The sequence below is a fragment of the Sturnus vulgaris genome, chromosome 8, assembly GCF_052056855.1.
Source record: "Sturnus vulgaris isolate bStuVul1 chromosome 8, bStuVul1.hap1, whole genome shotgun sequence".
NCBI lineage: Eukaryota > Metazoa > Chordata > Aves > Passeriformes > Sturnidae > Sturnus > Sturnus vulgaris.
Genome location: NC_142250.1, coordinates 33,109,087 through 33,124,132, shown reverse-complemented (window position 1 = coordinate 33,124,132; position 15,046 = coordinate 33,109,087). Strand labels below are relative to the sequence as shown.

The following is a 15,046-nucleotide window of genomic DNA, read 5'->3' as shown; positions in this document are numbered from 1 at the left end:
CCCTTCCGCCCTCACCCAAGATGGCGGCGGCGGCCGCGCGCAGCCGTGAGGGGCGGGAGGCGGGACCGGCCGCCATTCCCGCAGGAAGAGGAGGAGGAGGAGGAGGAGGAGGAGGAAGCGGCGGCGGTCCCCGCGCTGGGCTGAGGAGCGGGACTCGGCGGCCGCAGGGTGCCGACAGCCCCGCCATGCCGTGCGTGGGTGACTGGCTGAACAGCCCCCTGAGCATTGTGCAGGGCATCTTCGGTAAGGCGGGCCCGCGCCCCTGCGCGGCTGCGGGAGCGCGCCCAGGGCGCCCGGAACCGGACGGCGCTTTCCTTGGCGGGGTGGTGGCGGGAGAGCGGCCAGGCCGGCTCTGTACCTTATACATCTGTCTTATATCGTATATATTTTGTATACAGCGTGTGCTTCTTATATCTCGTGTCTGTCCGGGTTCCGGCGACAACGCGTGCTCTGCACGCTCTGCCGAGCGGCGCTAGTGTTGCCTGTGCCGTCAGCCGCGGCTGTTCCCGTGCTGGGCTTGATCTGAACTAAAAGAATAGCGAAATAAAAATTCTCTCAGCCTCCACAGCACGGAAAGCGGTGCCTCGGCTTCTGCCTTTTCCCGCTGGGGTGTTGTGGAGCTTTCCCTCGCTTCCAAGAATGGCTCTGTGCTTCTTGGTTGGCCTGTAAGGGTTTGAAATGAGAAATTAGTGAATTGCAAGGGGAATAAATTAGTCTAGGATATACTTACTTTCGAATTGCAAGGGGAATAAATTAGTCTAGGATGCACTTACTTTCCTAAGATAGAGGTGAAAGTTGAGTTTGTTTGATACGCTGGGAGAATGCTGGATAAAAGTCTCTCGTGTGGTTCTAATAGGCGCATAAATACGTTGGTTTTTTTTAGCCCAAAATGTTCCAAACTCTGATTGGGAGAAGAAGGTAACCGAATACTTCAAGGAGAAATTAAAAGAAAATAATGCTACTAACTGGGTAAGAGTGTTTTTTTCTTTTCGAGTTACACTTTTTCTTAAGCTTCATGGTTTTTTTACTTTTTTTTGCGTTGACTTGCTTTTGATAAGTCCTGCCGTTTCATGATAAGTGCACAGCTGAATTTCAAACCCAGGCTTTGGGATGTGGAATTTACACCTCGGCTTCTTTAACCTGAGTGCAAAGCCAGGATGAGAAATCCCAGCCCATCCATCCTTGCCTTCAGCACCCTCCTTCCCCCAGGCCATCACTGCTGGGTGCTGCCACTCTGTAGCACAGTCAGTAGATGGCAGGAGATGACAAATATTCTCATTTTTGGGGAAGTGTGAGTCCTCAGTGTGCACCACGAGCTGCTCAGCTGCTGGTTATAAACCTCCTTTCTCAGGAGCTTTTATCACGATGCTGCAAACTTGTGTGGGTTGAATAAATGGTTGCCTGGACCTTCAGGTTTTAAGGGAAAAATGCTTTTCTTAATAAAACTGTGCTTTATTGGGCTGGGACAGGCCTAGTTTGTGCAGTTTAGCAAAGAAGCTGTGCTTTAGGTTTTAGAAATAAAATGTGTGCAGTTGAATTCAAAAGCTGGTACTTTTCTAAAAGGCTGTAGGAGAAATGACATAATGGGACTGATGAGGGGATTAGAAACTTTCATATCAAGTCTGTTCTATTTATGACTAAAAACAGGTGAAAATTGTTTTCTTCCTCTGTCAGTGAAAGTATTCTGTACTTAGTACTAAATGGTAGCTTAAATCCAAGCGTAAATAGCAACACTGTGTAAAATTAACAGCATCAGAAGGAATTGAAAATCATATTTTCTTACTCAAAAAAAGCATGAGAGTATATACTTCTGTTAAAATGCCACTTTCTATAGGGCCACTTAAGGTTTTTGTTGCATTTTAATGTTGGATGTGGGCTTTTTCAACAAAGATTTTATCTTCAAATTTAGAAAACTATTAATATAGAGTCTCTTTCTTTGAAGCTATACCACATGCTTAGGCATCGATTTTTTTTCTATTTTCCCATTGTCATGTAAAACTGTGTGAAAAAGACTTCCCCAATGTGGACTTGGAAATTAACATACAGGTTTTCCAGGGCCTGTTGTTATAAGAAATTGTGCATGCAAATTGCTCTACTACTGCTGGTACATAGCACATGGTGGAAGTGCTGTTAAGTAGAAATAAGTGATAAATTCTGTTTAATCCTGAAGCTGCAATAATTCTAAATTCAGAAGTTGATTTTGAATGTTGTACAGTTTTCATACAGTTCCAGTGACTTATAACCACTTCTTTCATAATCCAGTATTGGAACTGGTGTTTTTGGGACTGGAAGAATTTGGGAACTGTTAAGTGGCTGATAATTGTAACAATTATCTAACAGCCATTGCAGAAAGGTGTTGGCATAGATACTTTGTTACTGCTTAGATTAGGATGGGAGGTGCACTCAGAAATAATAAGTGTGCTATTTATATAGGGGTTTGAGGGGGAGGATAAACTGGATGGCCAAAGAATTAAGTTTTTGTGCTGGCTTTGGCTTACTTCAGAGCACTGCTCAATATATACCAGTTGTATAAAACAATCTCTTTTTTCACAGGTTCCATCACTGAATGATGTTCCTGTACATTACCTAAAACCCAACAGCTTAGTGAAATTTCGCTGCATGGTTCAAGATATGTTTGATCCCGAGTTTTACATGGGAGTGTATGAAACAGTCGACTCAAACACAAATGCACGTGTAAGTGAAATAGTGATTTACTGTTTTAGCAAATGTTTGTCATTTTCCTCCTTCTGGTCCTTGTATTTCTCTAGTTTGTGAGTTAAACCTATGGAGTCTGGACACTGATAGTAACTGTGTTCAGCTCCAGTGGCATCAGTAAAACATAACTTCTTACATTTCTGTTCAGTGATAGAAAATGCTAATATGATGAAAGCTTTGCCAGGATGTCTGTGAGGGACTTGGGACTGCAGTGATTTTGGTGTGATTCATGTTCAGGATGCTGTCAGAAACAGAATGATTGCATTGTCTTTTCCCTCTTGACAGGTTTTGCATTTTGGTAAATACAGAGATGTGGCAGAATGTGGGGTAAGTTATATAAATTATATGAACTTAGAGAAGAAATATTGCATGGAAAATTGCAGTTTTATAAGTGTGACAGAGCTTCTTTGGTACTTGGCAATGGATTCCTGAAGATACTGCTCTAAATGCAAAATTAATCTTTGGTTTGTAAAGCAGAGTATTCATAACTGCTCACTGGTATTCTAATTTCAGCAGGCTTCCAGCTGTTTCTGTTGTATTTAAAATTTGTTTTGGTTGAGTGGAATGGGGAGTGCCCATGACCTTGAAACTGTCTGCTATGGAAAACAGTTACTTTTGGAAGTGCAGTGCAATTTGAATCAAAACATATATTCACTTTTTCCTGAGTTATGTAGTCTTCTGGCTGAGTAACTGAATCTATGGGGTTAATTTGAAAAAAAAAACAAACTGTAATCAGATTTTTAACAAAATTTCTCTTGGGATTCCAGCCTCAGCAGGAAATTGATTTGAACTCCTCACAAACAGTCACCTCGGAGAGACAGACTTTCTACTGTGTTCCAGTGCCTGGTGAATCAGCATGGGTGAAAGAAATATCTTTTTTTGACTGAGCCAGTGTTTCGTTATGCAATCAGAGGTCACCAACTAATCTCAATTAGGTTTAAGGAGATTTCAATTAGGTTTAAGGATATATGGTTTTTTTTTAATTTCTTTTTTTTAAATATTTTAATTTAGTTAATCTGGAGAGGTAATAGATGTAGAAAGTTGATGGTGTGTAATATGTATAAAGAGGATGCAAATGAATCTAGCAGCATTTGTTTTGATTTAGAAGACATTTTTGCTTGGGAGAGTCTTGAAAATTTCTGTTAATCTCCAGTTGCTTAAGAAAAGAGAAACTTCAGTTGAGCCATTGTCATTTTCTACAGCAGGACACTGTTACACAGTGAGAGTCTCCTATAAAACACCTGTAGCTAAGCATGTTAAGATTAGGATTTTGTTCAAAAAAAAGACAACTAAACCTTAGTGTGGGTGAGTTTTCCCTGCTCAGTCTGTGGCTTCCTTAACCCACAACCCCACGCCTACATCAGTGCCAGCCAAGCCCGAGTGAGCCCTTCAACCTCCTACACCCCCAGCCGCCACAAGAGGAGCTATGAGGAGGATGAGGACATGGACCTGCATCCCTCCAAACAGAAGGAGCAGCACACGGGTAAGAGTTGCTGTTGATGAATAGTTTTTCTGCTACCTTTCCAGAATTTGTCCAAAATTCATTGCTAAAAACTGAAATATTTGCAGCTGTTTTAATTATTAGTGTTGTCGCAGCCTTTGTGATTTGGAGGCTTTGTTGGAGTCAGTGGTTTGATTTGAAGGAGTATGGGAGAGCCTACAGTGTTATATGTGTGTTGAATGACTTGCTGATAATCTAGAGAGATTTTTAATATAAACTGTTTTTTATGAATATTCTGACATGTTTTTAAAAACATGAAATGCAGAAAAATGTTACTTTTGCAGTCCTATAGACTGTAGAAAAAAAAAATCATTCCCCTGGTTTAAACACTGCATTTTGAAAATCAGATTTCTGGCCATGTTTGGGTTTCCAAGACACATAGATCTTTGCCAGTACTCTCTCTCACACTTAACTTGATTACATAAAACATGCACTTGTGACACTTCTCACATTAAGAGTATATTCTGTCAAGTATATTGCATTATTAAATATTCATGTCTCAGATGTCTTGTTAAATTAGTTTTATTCTGTGTTGTTTACTGAAAAAAGTTGTTCAGTTTTGCATTTTTGTTTGAAAAGCCTGCAAATCCTGTGTTTTTCAGGCAGTGGAGGTGATATCCATGGATGTGTGGAGCCAAAGAGATTAGAAACAGAAGCTTCTGCAGGTCATCATGTCATTTCTCCCAACTGCTCCCCTCCACTTGACCTAAATTTTCCCTTGCCAGGAGAGAAGGGACCAGCGTGTCTTGTAAAGGTGAGAGAAGTGATGAGCAGGGCTGTGCTCTCAGAGAGGCAGACACAATCAGCCTTGCAGTGGTTTGTAGGCACAGAAATTGTGTCTCAAGTCCACAATTTTGTTTCTAGAGCTAATTACATTCTTTCTCTTTGTAAACACAATGTTTCTCTTCTTGAGTGCTGCATTTGAATTGCTGGAATCCTTCAGCAGCATTTATTAAAGCTTGTACCTTCTCACCACACTCAGCTTAAAAGATTCCAGTATTAGATTGCAGCTGGTATTGAGCCTTGGTATTTTTCTTTTAGGGTATCTCCTCTAATTGAAAAACAGCTGAAAAACCAAGCTGTAAAACCAATAAACCACACATTTGTGTATTGAATTTGAAATTGATTCACTACTATGCTATATTACTATGAAACTTTATCACAAAATTTCTCTGCTGTTGCTGTATTGTATTCTCTCTAATTCAGCAAATCTTGATGAATCAGAGTAGAATACAGTTGTTTACCCTTGTGTGGAGAAGAATGCCAATAGAAAAAGCATGGAATCATAAAACTCCCTTTTCCCGTGTAAGGTTATTGACACTGAGGGCAAGGAGAGACCTCTTCACTCAGACTGTTCTCAGTCCACAGTTGAGAATCCTGAGTTTATTTTGTCTGTCCTGCACCTGACCCATCTGCCCCTACGTTTTTGGGTTTTTTTCTGTTTGGGGCAGGTCTATGAGAGCTGGGAGAGCTTCAAAGTCAATGATGTGCTGGAGGTGTTTGGTATTCTGTCTGTGGACCCAGTCCTGAGCATTGTGAACAGTGAAGAGAGGTAAGGCTGCCTTGACATGCAGGTTTTTATTGCAGTGAGCAGACAAGGAAATGTGTAAGTGCATGATAATTATGCTTAAGAAGTGAATTTTGTTACTTAAAAATAGCTTGATGAGGAAAGTGTTACATCCAGCATCCTGGAAACTGAAGTCCAATGTGCTCTGGTACATCCATATCCTTGGATACCCAGTGCATCTTTTTTTAGGTTGTTGTACAGTCTGTAAAGCAGAAAATGCTTCAATAGCTAAATGTTTTGTGCTTTTCATGTCAGCTAAACTTTCAGTGAATAAGTGAATAATGAACAAAGCTTTCAAAGAAGTGCTATAACATGTCCTTTTGAAGTAATTTAAGTCCATGAAGGTTATTACCAGAAATGTAAACATTTCTGAAGAATATTTTTTTAAAAGTTTGCATGTCTGCATGTATAATGATAGTGATCAAAATGAGTTAAAAAATTGATTTTTTTATTAATTAAGGTATCTCATCTTGTTAATCCACTGATAGAAACTTTCACCTGCTGTTCTGCAATTCGTTGCCTGACAAAATACAAACTAATCCAAGACGTGAGAAATCAATTTTCAAAATAAAACTCTTGACCAAAATCTAACAAAAATACCACTGATGTCTTGAACCATTGCACTCTGAAACATTTCTGTTGGCGAGTTTGTTTATCTGTCTGGCAAGTACAATACCCAGAGTGCAATGTGAATCCTTTATAGCGCCAGCTTCTTAAAAATTAACTCAGCCTGGTCAGCTGCTTTTTGTTATCATCTGTGTGACAGCTAATCCCAGACTGACAGCTCAGTTGCTCTGTCACAGGTGCTTGTGGGTTTTTTCCTATGTCATTCTGTAACAAGAAAACAAAATGGTGGTATTTAGCAGTATTTTGAATGCAAACAAAAAGAAATCTCATTTAATGGAAAGAGTGGATGAACTGCTGAAGTGGCTTTGAAGCTATAAAGCCTGACAGCTTTTAAAACCAGTACAAGAAATTTGTGCTAAACTTTACTGTCATCTGATAGAGTCACTTTAGGGATTTTACTTTCTGAAAATGAAAAACCACTTGGAAGAAATCTTGTAAGACATTTTCAGGGAGAGCAAAGCTTGTGTATCTGAACTCTGAAGTTAAGAGGTAATACCTCCAGGTTCCAGCAGAGGTATTAGAATTTATTTATTCACAATTGTTTTACTCAGCCAGTGATAGAGCTGTGATGTTTGTCTAGAGCTGATGTGTGTCTAGAAGATCTTGTCAGGCTCCAGAACCTGGTGGGGTATGAAAATCCCACATGTGCATACAGAGACAAATGTAATAAATGACCTTATTTTTTTAAAAGCTGCTGTTTAGACTTCGTTCAGTACAGGCTGGACAGAACAGTGTGTAATATTTTACTTGAAGCTACAGCCTATTAAGTGGTGCAACAAATAATATATGTGGTTTTGTTTGTAGGGTTTGGTTCTGAGAGTTTGGTTTTATAGGGTTTTTTGTTGGGTTGTTTGGTTTTCTCTTCAGAAAAATATGACTTGATTATTTTCTGAAAATAATAGAATCCAGATATTTTGGGTCAAGCCTGCTGTGGTGTTAACATGTCATTATGCAGTTGTGATTCAGTATTTCTGGTGTTTATAAAGTTCCTAAAGAAGGTAGTTTGAATGTGGGAGGAGCTGGGAGTGGATGCTGTTTGTTCCTCTGTTCTTGGCCTGGTTCCAGCTGCTCGGGGACAGAGGGAGAGAAATTCCCCTGGAATGTTTCTAAGTCCAGCTGTGCTGTGCCCTCTCCCCAGGGACGGCTCAGGCCTTGATCCCATGGAGTGCATGGACACGGCCGAGGAGCAGAGAGTGCACAGCCCCCCGGCCTCATTAGTGCCCAGGATCCACGTCATTTTGGCACAGAAGTTGCAACACATTAACCCCTTGCTGCCTGCCTGCCTTAACGAAGAGGAGAGTAAAACCTGTGAGTGTGTGAACTCTGGGCACTTTCCAGGACATCTGAACTGCTTTGCTCAGAGGCAAATGCCTCAACAGCAGGGTTTGAATTTCAGTCTTGTTAAATGGAAGAACCATGCAACGCTGCACAGGATGCAGATGTTTGTGTTTATGTGATGTTTACATTTTTATTTGGCTGAAATAAACGTGATTTATGTGGAGTTTGGTTTTGCATTCTATGTGCCCCAGGATTTTACCAAGTTGTTCAGCCATAAGATTTGATTTGTTTTCAAACTGACTTGGGAATTGCTGGAAAATTAGATTTCCAATTTAGTGTGATACTGGAAATAAGAAACATACTGATAATATAGAGACTCATAATGCTGTGCACAAAACAAGGCAATTCTGCTTTCTGCCTTGTTTGACTGTTATTTTTTTATTGAATTATTGCTTGCAGACCTCTGATATTTATAACTTTCTTCCTTGAGTGACTTGTATTGCCTGTTCTAAGCAATATGTAAGAGGTTTTTTTCTGCCTTTAATATAAAATGGAGCAGCTATGGATTTTAGAAATTTGGCTCTACACTTTATAGCCTGTTGGAAATGCATTACACAATATCAAATTTAAAAAAAAAATCATTTCCAAGGAAGTGTTGAGTGATTCAGGTTATCCAAAGCCAGTTGGTAAAACCAATGAATGTTTATTTTTCCTAGACTGCTTTGGAATAAATATTTTTCTTCAAACTGTGACAGAAAGTCAAATTTATTTAGAGGGAAGAGGGTGAGAAATAACAACATTTTCTGACATTTTTCTTCGTTCTTTTTCCAGTTGTTTCTAATTTCATGTCTGAGCTGTCACCAGTGAGAGCAGAGTTGCTGGGGTTCCTCACCCATGCCCTCTTGGGAGACAGTTTGGCTGCTGAGTACCTGATACTGCATCTCATCTCTACAGTGTAAGTATTTACATGTGTGCTGAGAATGTATGTGTTTGTCATTTAAAAGACATCTCCTCCTATGGGGTTCTTCACCAGTCTGCAAATAAATGGCAGAAATTACTTAAATAATACTTATTTCAGTAGTACTTAGTCCAGGTAGAGTTGTCCTGTCACAATACATACAAAGGCAGATTTCAGTGTCTGAAATAACAGTAAATATTGGCAAAAGACCAGTTTTATGGCAGTGTATCTGGTCAGTGCTGTTTTGAGAACTGACAAAATCACCATGACACTTTGAAACAGAGGTATGAAAACATCTTTCTGCCTCTGGCTTCTTCTAATGAGTAGGACATGCCACTGACTTCCCAAAGAAAGCATTTCCTGACTGCAGGAGTTATTGCTAAGGTACTGAAAGGTACATTCTTGGAATTTGTTTAATTAAATGTAAACCTGTTTAATGATAAGTTCAACTGACCAATTTAGCATGGGATAGAAATTTATTCTTATGTTGATTTAAACTATCTCTGTGTGAAAGAGCAGCATCCTTTGACTCATTAAAATATTCAGTGTGAAACTTCAGCCATTGTAGTTGTCAGGAGCAAATTTAATGTTAGTCATTTTAGTCTTCAAAATCAAAATGAGTGGTTTTCATTCTTTTTAGTGGGACTGTGAATGTTCCAACGCTTAGACTGTATTTTCTCTCTTAGCTGGTATCACAGAAAGGTTGAGAGTTGTCAAGAATGGGGAGAAGATACACAGTGAGAAGAGGGAGAGGAAAGCTGAGGGCAGGTAAAGGAGATAGATGAACAAGTGTGATAAGGAGGGAAGTTGAGATTGGGCACCAGAAAGGAAAAGAATGAAGTGTGCTCACTGAGTAACAACAGAGTACAAGGAGAACAGAACGTCTGGAAGGCCATTGCAGGATGCCAAGCACTGTAAATTACTGCTTTTGTGTGGTGCTGCACAGGCTTGAGGAGCAGCTTCAGCCTGGCTCGGCTCCTTGGGCACTGTTCCTTCAGAACACGCAGTGTTCTGAAATCCTGCTGGCTGTCAGAGACACCACACAATGCTCAAGCTGAATGACACCTGTATCCAGTGTTAGCCAGGTGTTTGCCTAACCTGTGCTGGTTTTGGTGCAGTTATGCCAGACGGGATGTGCTTCCTCTGGGAAAATTCACCGTCAACCTGAGCGGCTGTCCCCGGAGCAGCGCCTTCACGGAGCACCTGTACCGCCTCATCCAGCAGCTGGTGCCAGCAGTAAGCATTGCACTGGGCAGCCTCGGGGAAGAGGGCTCTCACTGCTTCCACCACGTCAAGGCAGGCTGGTGAAATGTTCTCCTGCTCCCCATTCAGATATGAGCAGATAGATGATAGCAGAGATGAGATCTCTAATGATAGAGATATGGCTGGCCTGTGTGTGAAGCCTGTGTACCTCATAATTTAGGATGAATATGCAGTGAAATCCTCTCCTCAGAGGTATTGAACTGACAGGCAGATGCTGCATGCTTTATTTAGTCTTTCTGGCTTGATGTGTTTAGACATTTGGGCCATTTAATTATGGTGTCATTAGGGTTTACTCAAGTTTGTGGATACTGCTCTGCAGAAAAGCCACAGTAATTCAATTTGGGGTCACACTAACAGTATTGCTGCAATAAATCATTTATTATTGAGCTCATCCTAGATGTGAAGAACAGCTGATAGGAATTCTTAACAGCAATATTTTCCTTTGGGAAATCTTTAAGTATACAGCATTTAGATATTTAGGATGAAGTGTTGCAGCGACAGGTTTTGTTTGACTGTGCAGGTTCCCAGCCCAGCTGTAGCTGCAGGGAGCAGCATTCCCTGGGGAAGCTGGAGCACAGCACAGGTGCTGATGGTTTGTTTGTCCTTGCAGTCCTACCACCTCCGGATGAGCATCGAGAGCATGAACCACTCGCGCTTCATCCCTCGCAAGGACTACACGGCCAATCGCCTGCTCAGTGGGCTGCTGCAGCTGGCCAGCAACACCTCCCTGGTCATAGATGAGACCCAGCTCGAGCAGGGACAGCTGGACACAGCAGGTACACAGCTCTTGGTGTCCAGACTCTCATTTGGGAGGGTAAAAGCTGCTATGTTTTAAGACAGTGGTGATAATCTTGTCCCGCTCATAAGAGGGGTCTATTGCAAAACTGTTTGTGGTTTCTACATCCTATCTCATTGCTTTGAAGCAGCTTCCTGCAGCCTTCTCAGCCAACTTAAGAAAAATTGGGAGAACTCTTTATTACCAAAATAACTCTGATTCATTGGAGTGGCCTTTCAGTTTCCTGTGATAGGGTGCATGAAGTGGGCAAAGCATATGCTGATGCCTTATGCTCTTTACTTTTACTGGTGTATCTGGAAACCATCCCTGAGAACACAGCTAAAAACTGAAGATTGCTATTACTGTGTTAAAAATAGTGGGGATTCTATCTTACAAGCTGATGTAGCACTGTGTAGCATGCTTTCAGCAGAGGTTTAGAAATTAATTTAATTATAACTCAAATAAAAGAGCTGAGTTGCATTTACAAGTTCAGTACCTGGAGAATGCACAGTACAGGTGTCTTTGGTGAGTCCTGGGGCTGTCCTGTGCAGGGCCAGGAGTTGGAGCCCAATGATCCTGGTGGGTCCCTTCCAACTCAGGAGATTCTAGGAAACAACAACAGGAGATCACTGCAAGTAACTTAATTTTAAAAGAAAAAGGCTCTCTTGAGAAAGCTGCTTTGGTTTTTTTAATTACTGCTCTTAAAAGTTGCTAATTGAAATTATTCAATTGCTTTTGAGTTTTCAGTATTTTTTGTTACCTAGCTTTAGTAAAGCAACGAAATTTTGCTAAAGAAAATACTAAAACTAGTAACAAGCTCTGTATTGTCTGTTCCCAAAAAAACTGTTAAAATATGATAAACTCCTATTTAGAGAGAGCTCTTGCTGTGCTGGTTTATAGGTTTTCTAAAATGTTTCTCTGTAATATCTAAAAATCCACAGCATTTAGTGAAAAAATAATATTTTAGGTATTGAAAGTTGCTGCTAAAAAAGCCTTGTTAATTTTATTTCATTTTTGCTAATGTGATATTGTTTTCTACTGAATTTAGGAACAAAATTTAATCCTAGAGCAGTGTCTTCAGATACAGTAGTTGGTTTGGAACTCTTGGAAGCTACAGCTTAGAAACTTCAAATGGGAAAATGTCCCACAAGTCAACCCTAAGATTAAATTTGTCTCATTTGCTAACTTTGCCTTTATTTACAATACACTGACTTATTACTAATTATTTAAAGGCAAAACCATAACAGTAGTTTTGTCATTTGATGCAGTAACTGCTGAAGAGAAATTCAGTTCCTCAGGTACATGTTGGTATTTCGAAGAGAGAATTCCAGGAGTCGACCAGTTAATTTGTCAATTTTAACATTTTATGTTTTAAACAATTTAATTCCAGGTAAGGTGAGTGAGTACTGTTAAAAAAAATGGCAAAATTAAATTGGTAGTGTTTTTCTGCTTTTGAGGAGAGCTTTCTTTTTTGGTTTTTCTCTGTAAATAGATACCTGGCTTTGTAGGGTCAATGAAAAAATGAGCTATAAACTCATGTACTAAGCCAGACAAAGTTTAGGCCTGAAATCAAGAATTCTTAGTTTTAATTCACATTGAGAAGTGGTTGTTTCTGGAAGACACCTCAGACACAAGAAGGAACAGAATGACTGCAGGAATCAAAGACAGATGGCAAACAAAAATCAGGGCTGACATTTGTTTTGATCCAGTGGTCAGGGAATTTGTTCTTGCTCTTGCAGGTGTCCATAACTTGACAGCTCTGGGTAACCTGATCACTTGGCAGAAGGTGGAGTATGACTTCAATTACCACCGGATGGAATTCCCCTGCAACATTAATGTTCTCATCACTTCCGAGGGCCGCTCGCTCCTGCCGGTATGGGATGGGCTTCCAGTTCTGCTGGGGAGCTGTCACTGGAGCTGCTGCTCACAGCAGGCCCTGCCAGGGACGAGTGGGGACAGGAAATGTGTCTTGTGACCAGAGAGGGTGTGACACTGGCAGTAACTGCTGCCTTCTCCCTCGTGGCTGGAAAACTGTTCATGGGAAAACACAGAGATGGAGCTTCCCTCCTCCTTTCTGAACAGGGATGGTGAAGGACCCAGGGATGGGTAAAGCTGCAGAGAGGTGCCACTCTCAAAGCCTCCCTCTGCCATGGTGGGTTCTGAGGGGATGGGCACAGATGTGGCATTACCCTGAGCTTGCAAACATCTGCTCTCTGACATTCCAGCTTTGTCCACCGAGCTTGAATTGTGAGCTGTTCAAAATGTGAGCTGAGGAATGTTTGAAGAATTGTATCTTACCTTAATTCTGAGAAATAATGACTTCTGCTGCTTTTGAGAGTAAGTTAGTCTTGGAATAGAAAACAGTGGGATGTGGAAAGAGATGAAATGTAATTTTCTCTTTCAGTCAGATTGCCAAGTCCACTTACAGCCACAGATAATTCCCCCAAACATGGAAGAGTACATGAGCAGCCTCCTTACTGCAGTGCTGCCCTCCGTGCTGAACAAATTCCGGATTTACCTGAGTTTATTGAGGCTGCTGGACTACAGCATATCTGAGGAGGTGACCAAGGTATGGACACTTCTCTCATATGTTTTCAACAGTGTATTTGGATAGAAAGCACCTTAGTAGACAGTTACTGTATTTTCCTGTCTGTGATTCTCCTTCAAGTTTTACAAAAGCCAAACAGCATCCTGACTGTGCATTCATGGATTTGTATATACTGAATTTATTACAGATAAGAAACAGCACATGTAACCTGCTTTCTAACATTCATTTGGAAAATGGGTTCTTTTCGAAGATGAAAAGTAGCCTGGTTTTGCTCAGGCTCACTTCGGGACAGCAGAGTTGAAACATTGAAATCTAAAGGTTGTTTCAGTGTTCAGCTCCTCAAAAGCTTGTTTCGTGGTGCCGATCTGTTTTGCTCCATAATTCCACGCTGTGTTGTTCCAGGCAGTAGAAGAAGACTTTGTGGAAATGCGCAAGAACAACCCCGAGAGCGTCACGGCCGACGACCTGCACAAAATGCTGCTGGTGGCCAGGTGGGTGTGGTGCTGCTGTCACCACTCAGGGCTTCCCAACAAGCTGCAGATGGAGCCAGCACCAGGTCTGCAGCTGAATTGAGTTGTGCCAGACCAGCTGTGATGGGTTAACCAATAAAACCAAGACACCAGCCAGATAGAATCTCCTCTGCCTTGTTCCTCTTAGTGAGGCCAAGTATTCCCTCCCTACTGTCTTCCCATGCTTTCTAATTCCCGGGATACTGAAAGAGAGCTGGCTTGGAGCTGTGCTGGGTTAGCAGTAGCTGCAGGAGCTGTCCTGACTGGCTCTTTGTGCTCCCCCAGGTTCCTGTCTCTCAGCGCGGGGCAGACGACGCTGTCGAGGGAGAGGTGGCTGAGAGCAAAGCAGCTCGAGGCGCTGCGCAAGGCCCGGCTGCAGCAGCAGAAATGTGTCAATGGCAATGAACTTTAACACCTGCTGGATGGCACCCTGAAAATCTCTCTAATCCTAGGTGGAACCCATACTAAGATTGGAATATTGTTTATACCAGTTTTTGTAGATAATTTATACCAAAAAGTTATGGATATTTACCCTTGCGGTCTGAACACACTTAACTCTGTTCAGCCACCTAAACATATTTTATGGAATTTTTTTGGACCCTGTTTTGTAATTGAAAATTGGTAACATTGAGCAAATTGTTTGATATTAAACTTTAATACTGAGGTTGTGTAAACTTACTTTCTTTAGTAATAAGGAAATTTAAGCCAGAGCCCTTCATACAGAGCAGTGGTAGGCTCTGTTCTGGAGTACATTTGTGCTGTAATTACTGCTTGGCTCAATTGTGAGGATCAGAGCTCTCAGCTGGACAGCAGCTGCAGCTGGAGGAGGTGCTGACTTCACTCTCTGTGCTGTTCTGTGAGCTGAGGCACATCACATTCAGAGGAGCAGCAGCATCAGAGTGATATCACAGCCTGGTACCAAGCAGTGATCTGATCTTACCCATGACCAGCTCAGGTATGAAATATATTTGCCTTGTGCTTAGAGCAGACCATGACTTCTCAGATTTCTCCAATGAGCTTTATCCTGGTACAGCTTTGTAAAAAAAACCCCACATTGACTGGACAATGTGTGATACTCCTGTGCTCATACAAAATATATCTTTACTTTTTACCTTGGCAGTACTGCAGGGTGGTTAAATGGTTTGGATAATGACATTGAAACATGCATTAAGAATGGTCTCTCCATCCTTGATTGTTGCTGTGCAGTTTGAGCTGGCCCCTTAGACTTGCAGAACTCATTTACCAAGGATGGCTTAAAGAGTGAAATGCTGGGAGTAATCCAGGGAGACTGGCAGTGTGGAAACA

At 41.4% G+C, this 15,046-nt stretch overlaps 1 protein-coding gene across 1 annotated transcript; it reads left to right on the top strand.

Moving 5' to 3' along the window:
• The first annotated feature begins 5 nt into the window (after positions 1-5).
• MCMBP (minichromosome maintenance complex binding protein) lies at positions 6-14,404 on the top strand. Its single transcript, XM_014886781.2, has 16 exons — positions 6-243; positions 884-969; positions 2,554-2,694; positions 3,001-3,042; positions 3,483-3,584; positions 4,069-4,198; positions 4,819-4,970; positions 5,668-5,768; positions 7,549-7,718; positions 8,520-8,643; positions 9,765-9,882; positions 10,520-10,685; positions 12,424-12,557; positions 13,089-13,253; positions 13,635-13,723; positions 14,027-14,404. The coding sequence occupies exons 1-16, from the start codon at positions 21-23 to the stop codon at positions 14,151-14,153; spliced, it is 2,070 nt and encodes a 689-aa protein (XP_014742267.2). The 5' UTR covers positions 6-20; the 3' UTR covers positions 14,154-14,404.
• Positions 14,405-15,046: the final 642 nt, after the last annotated feature.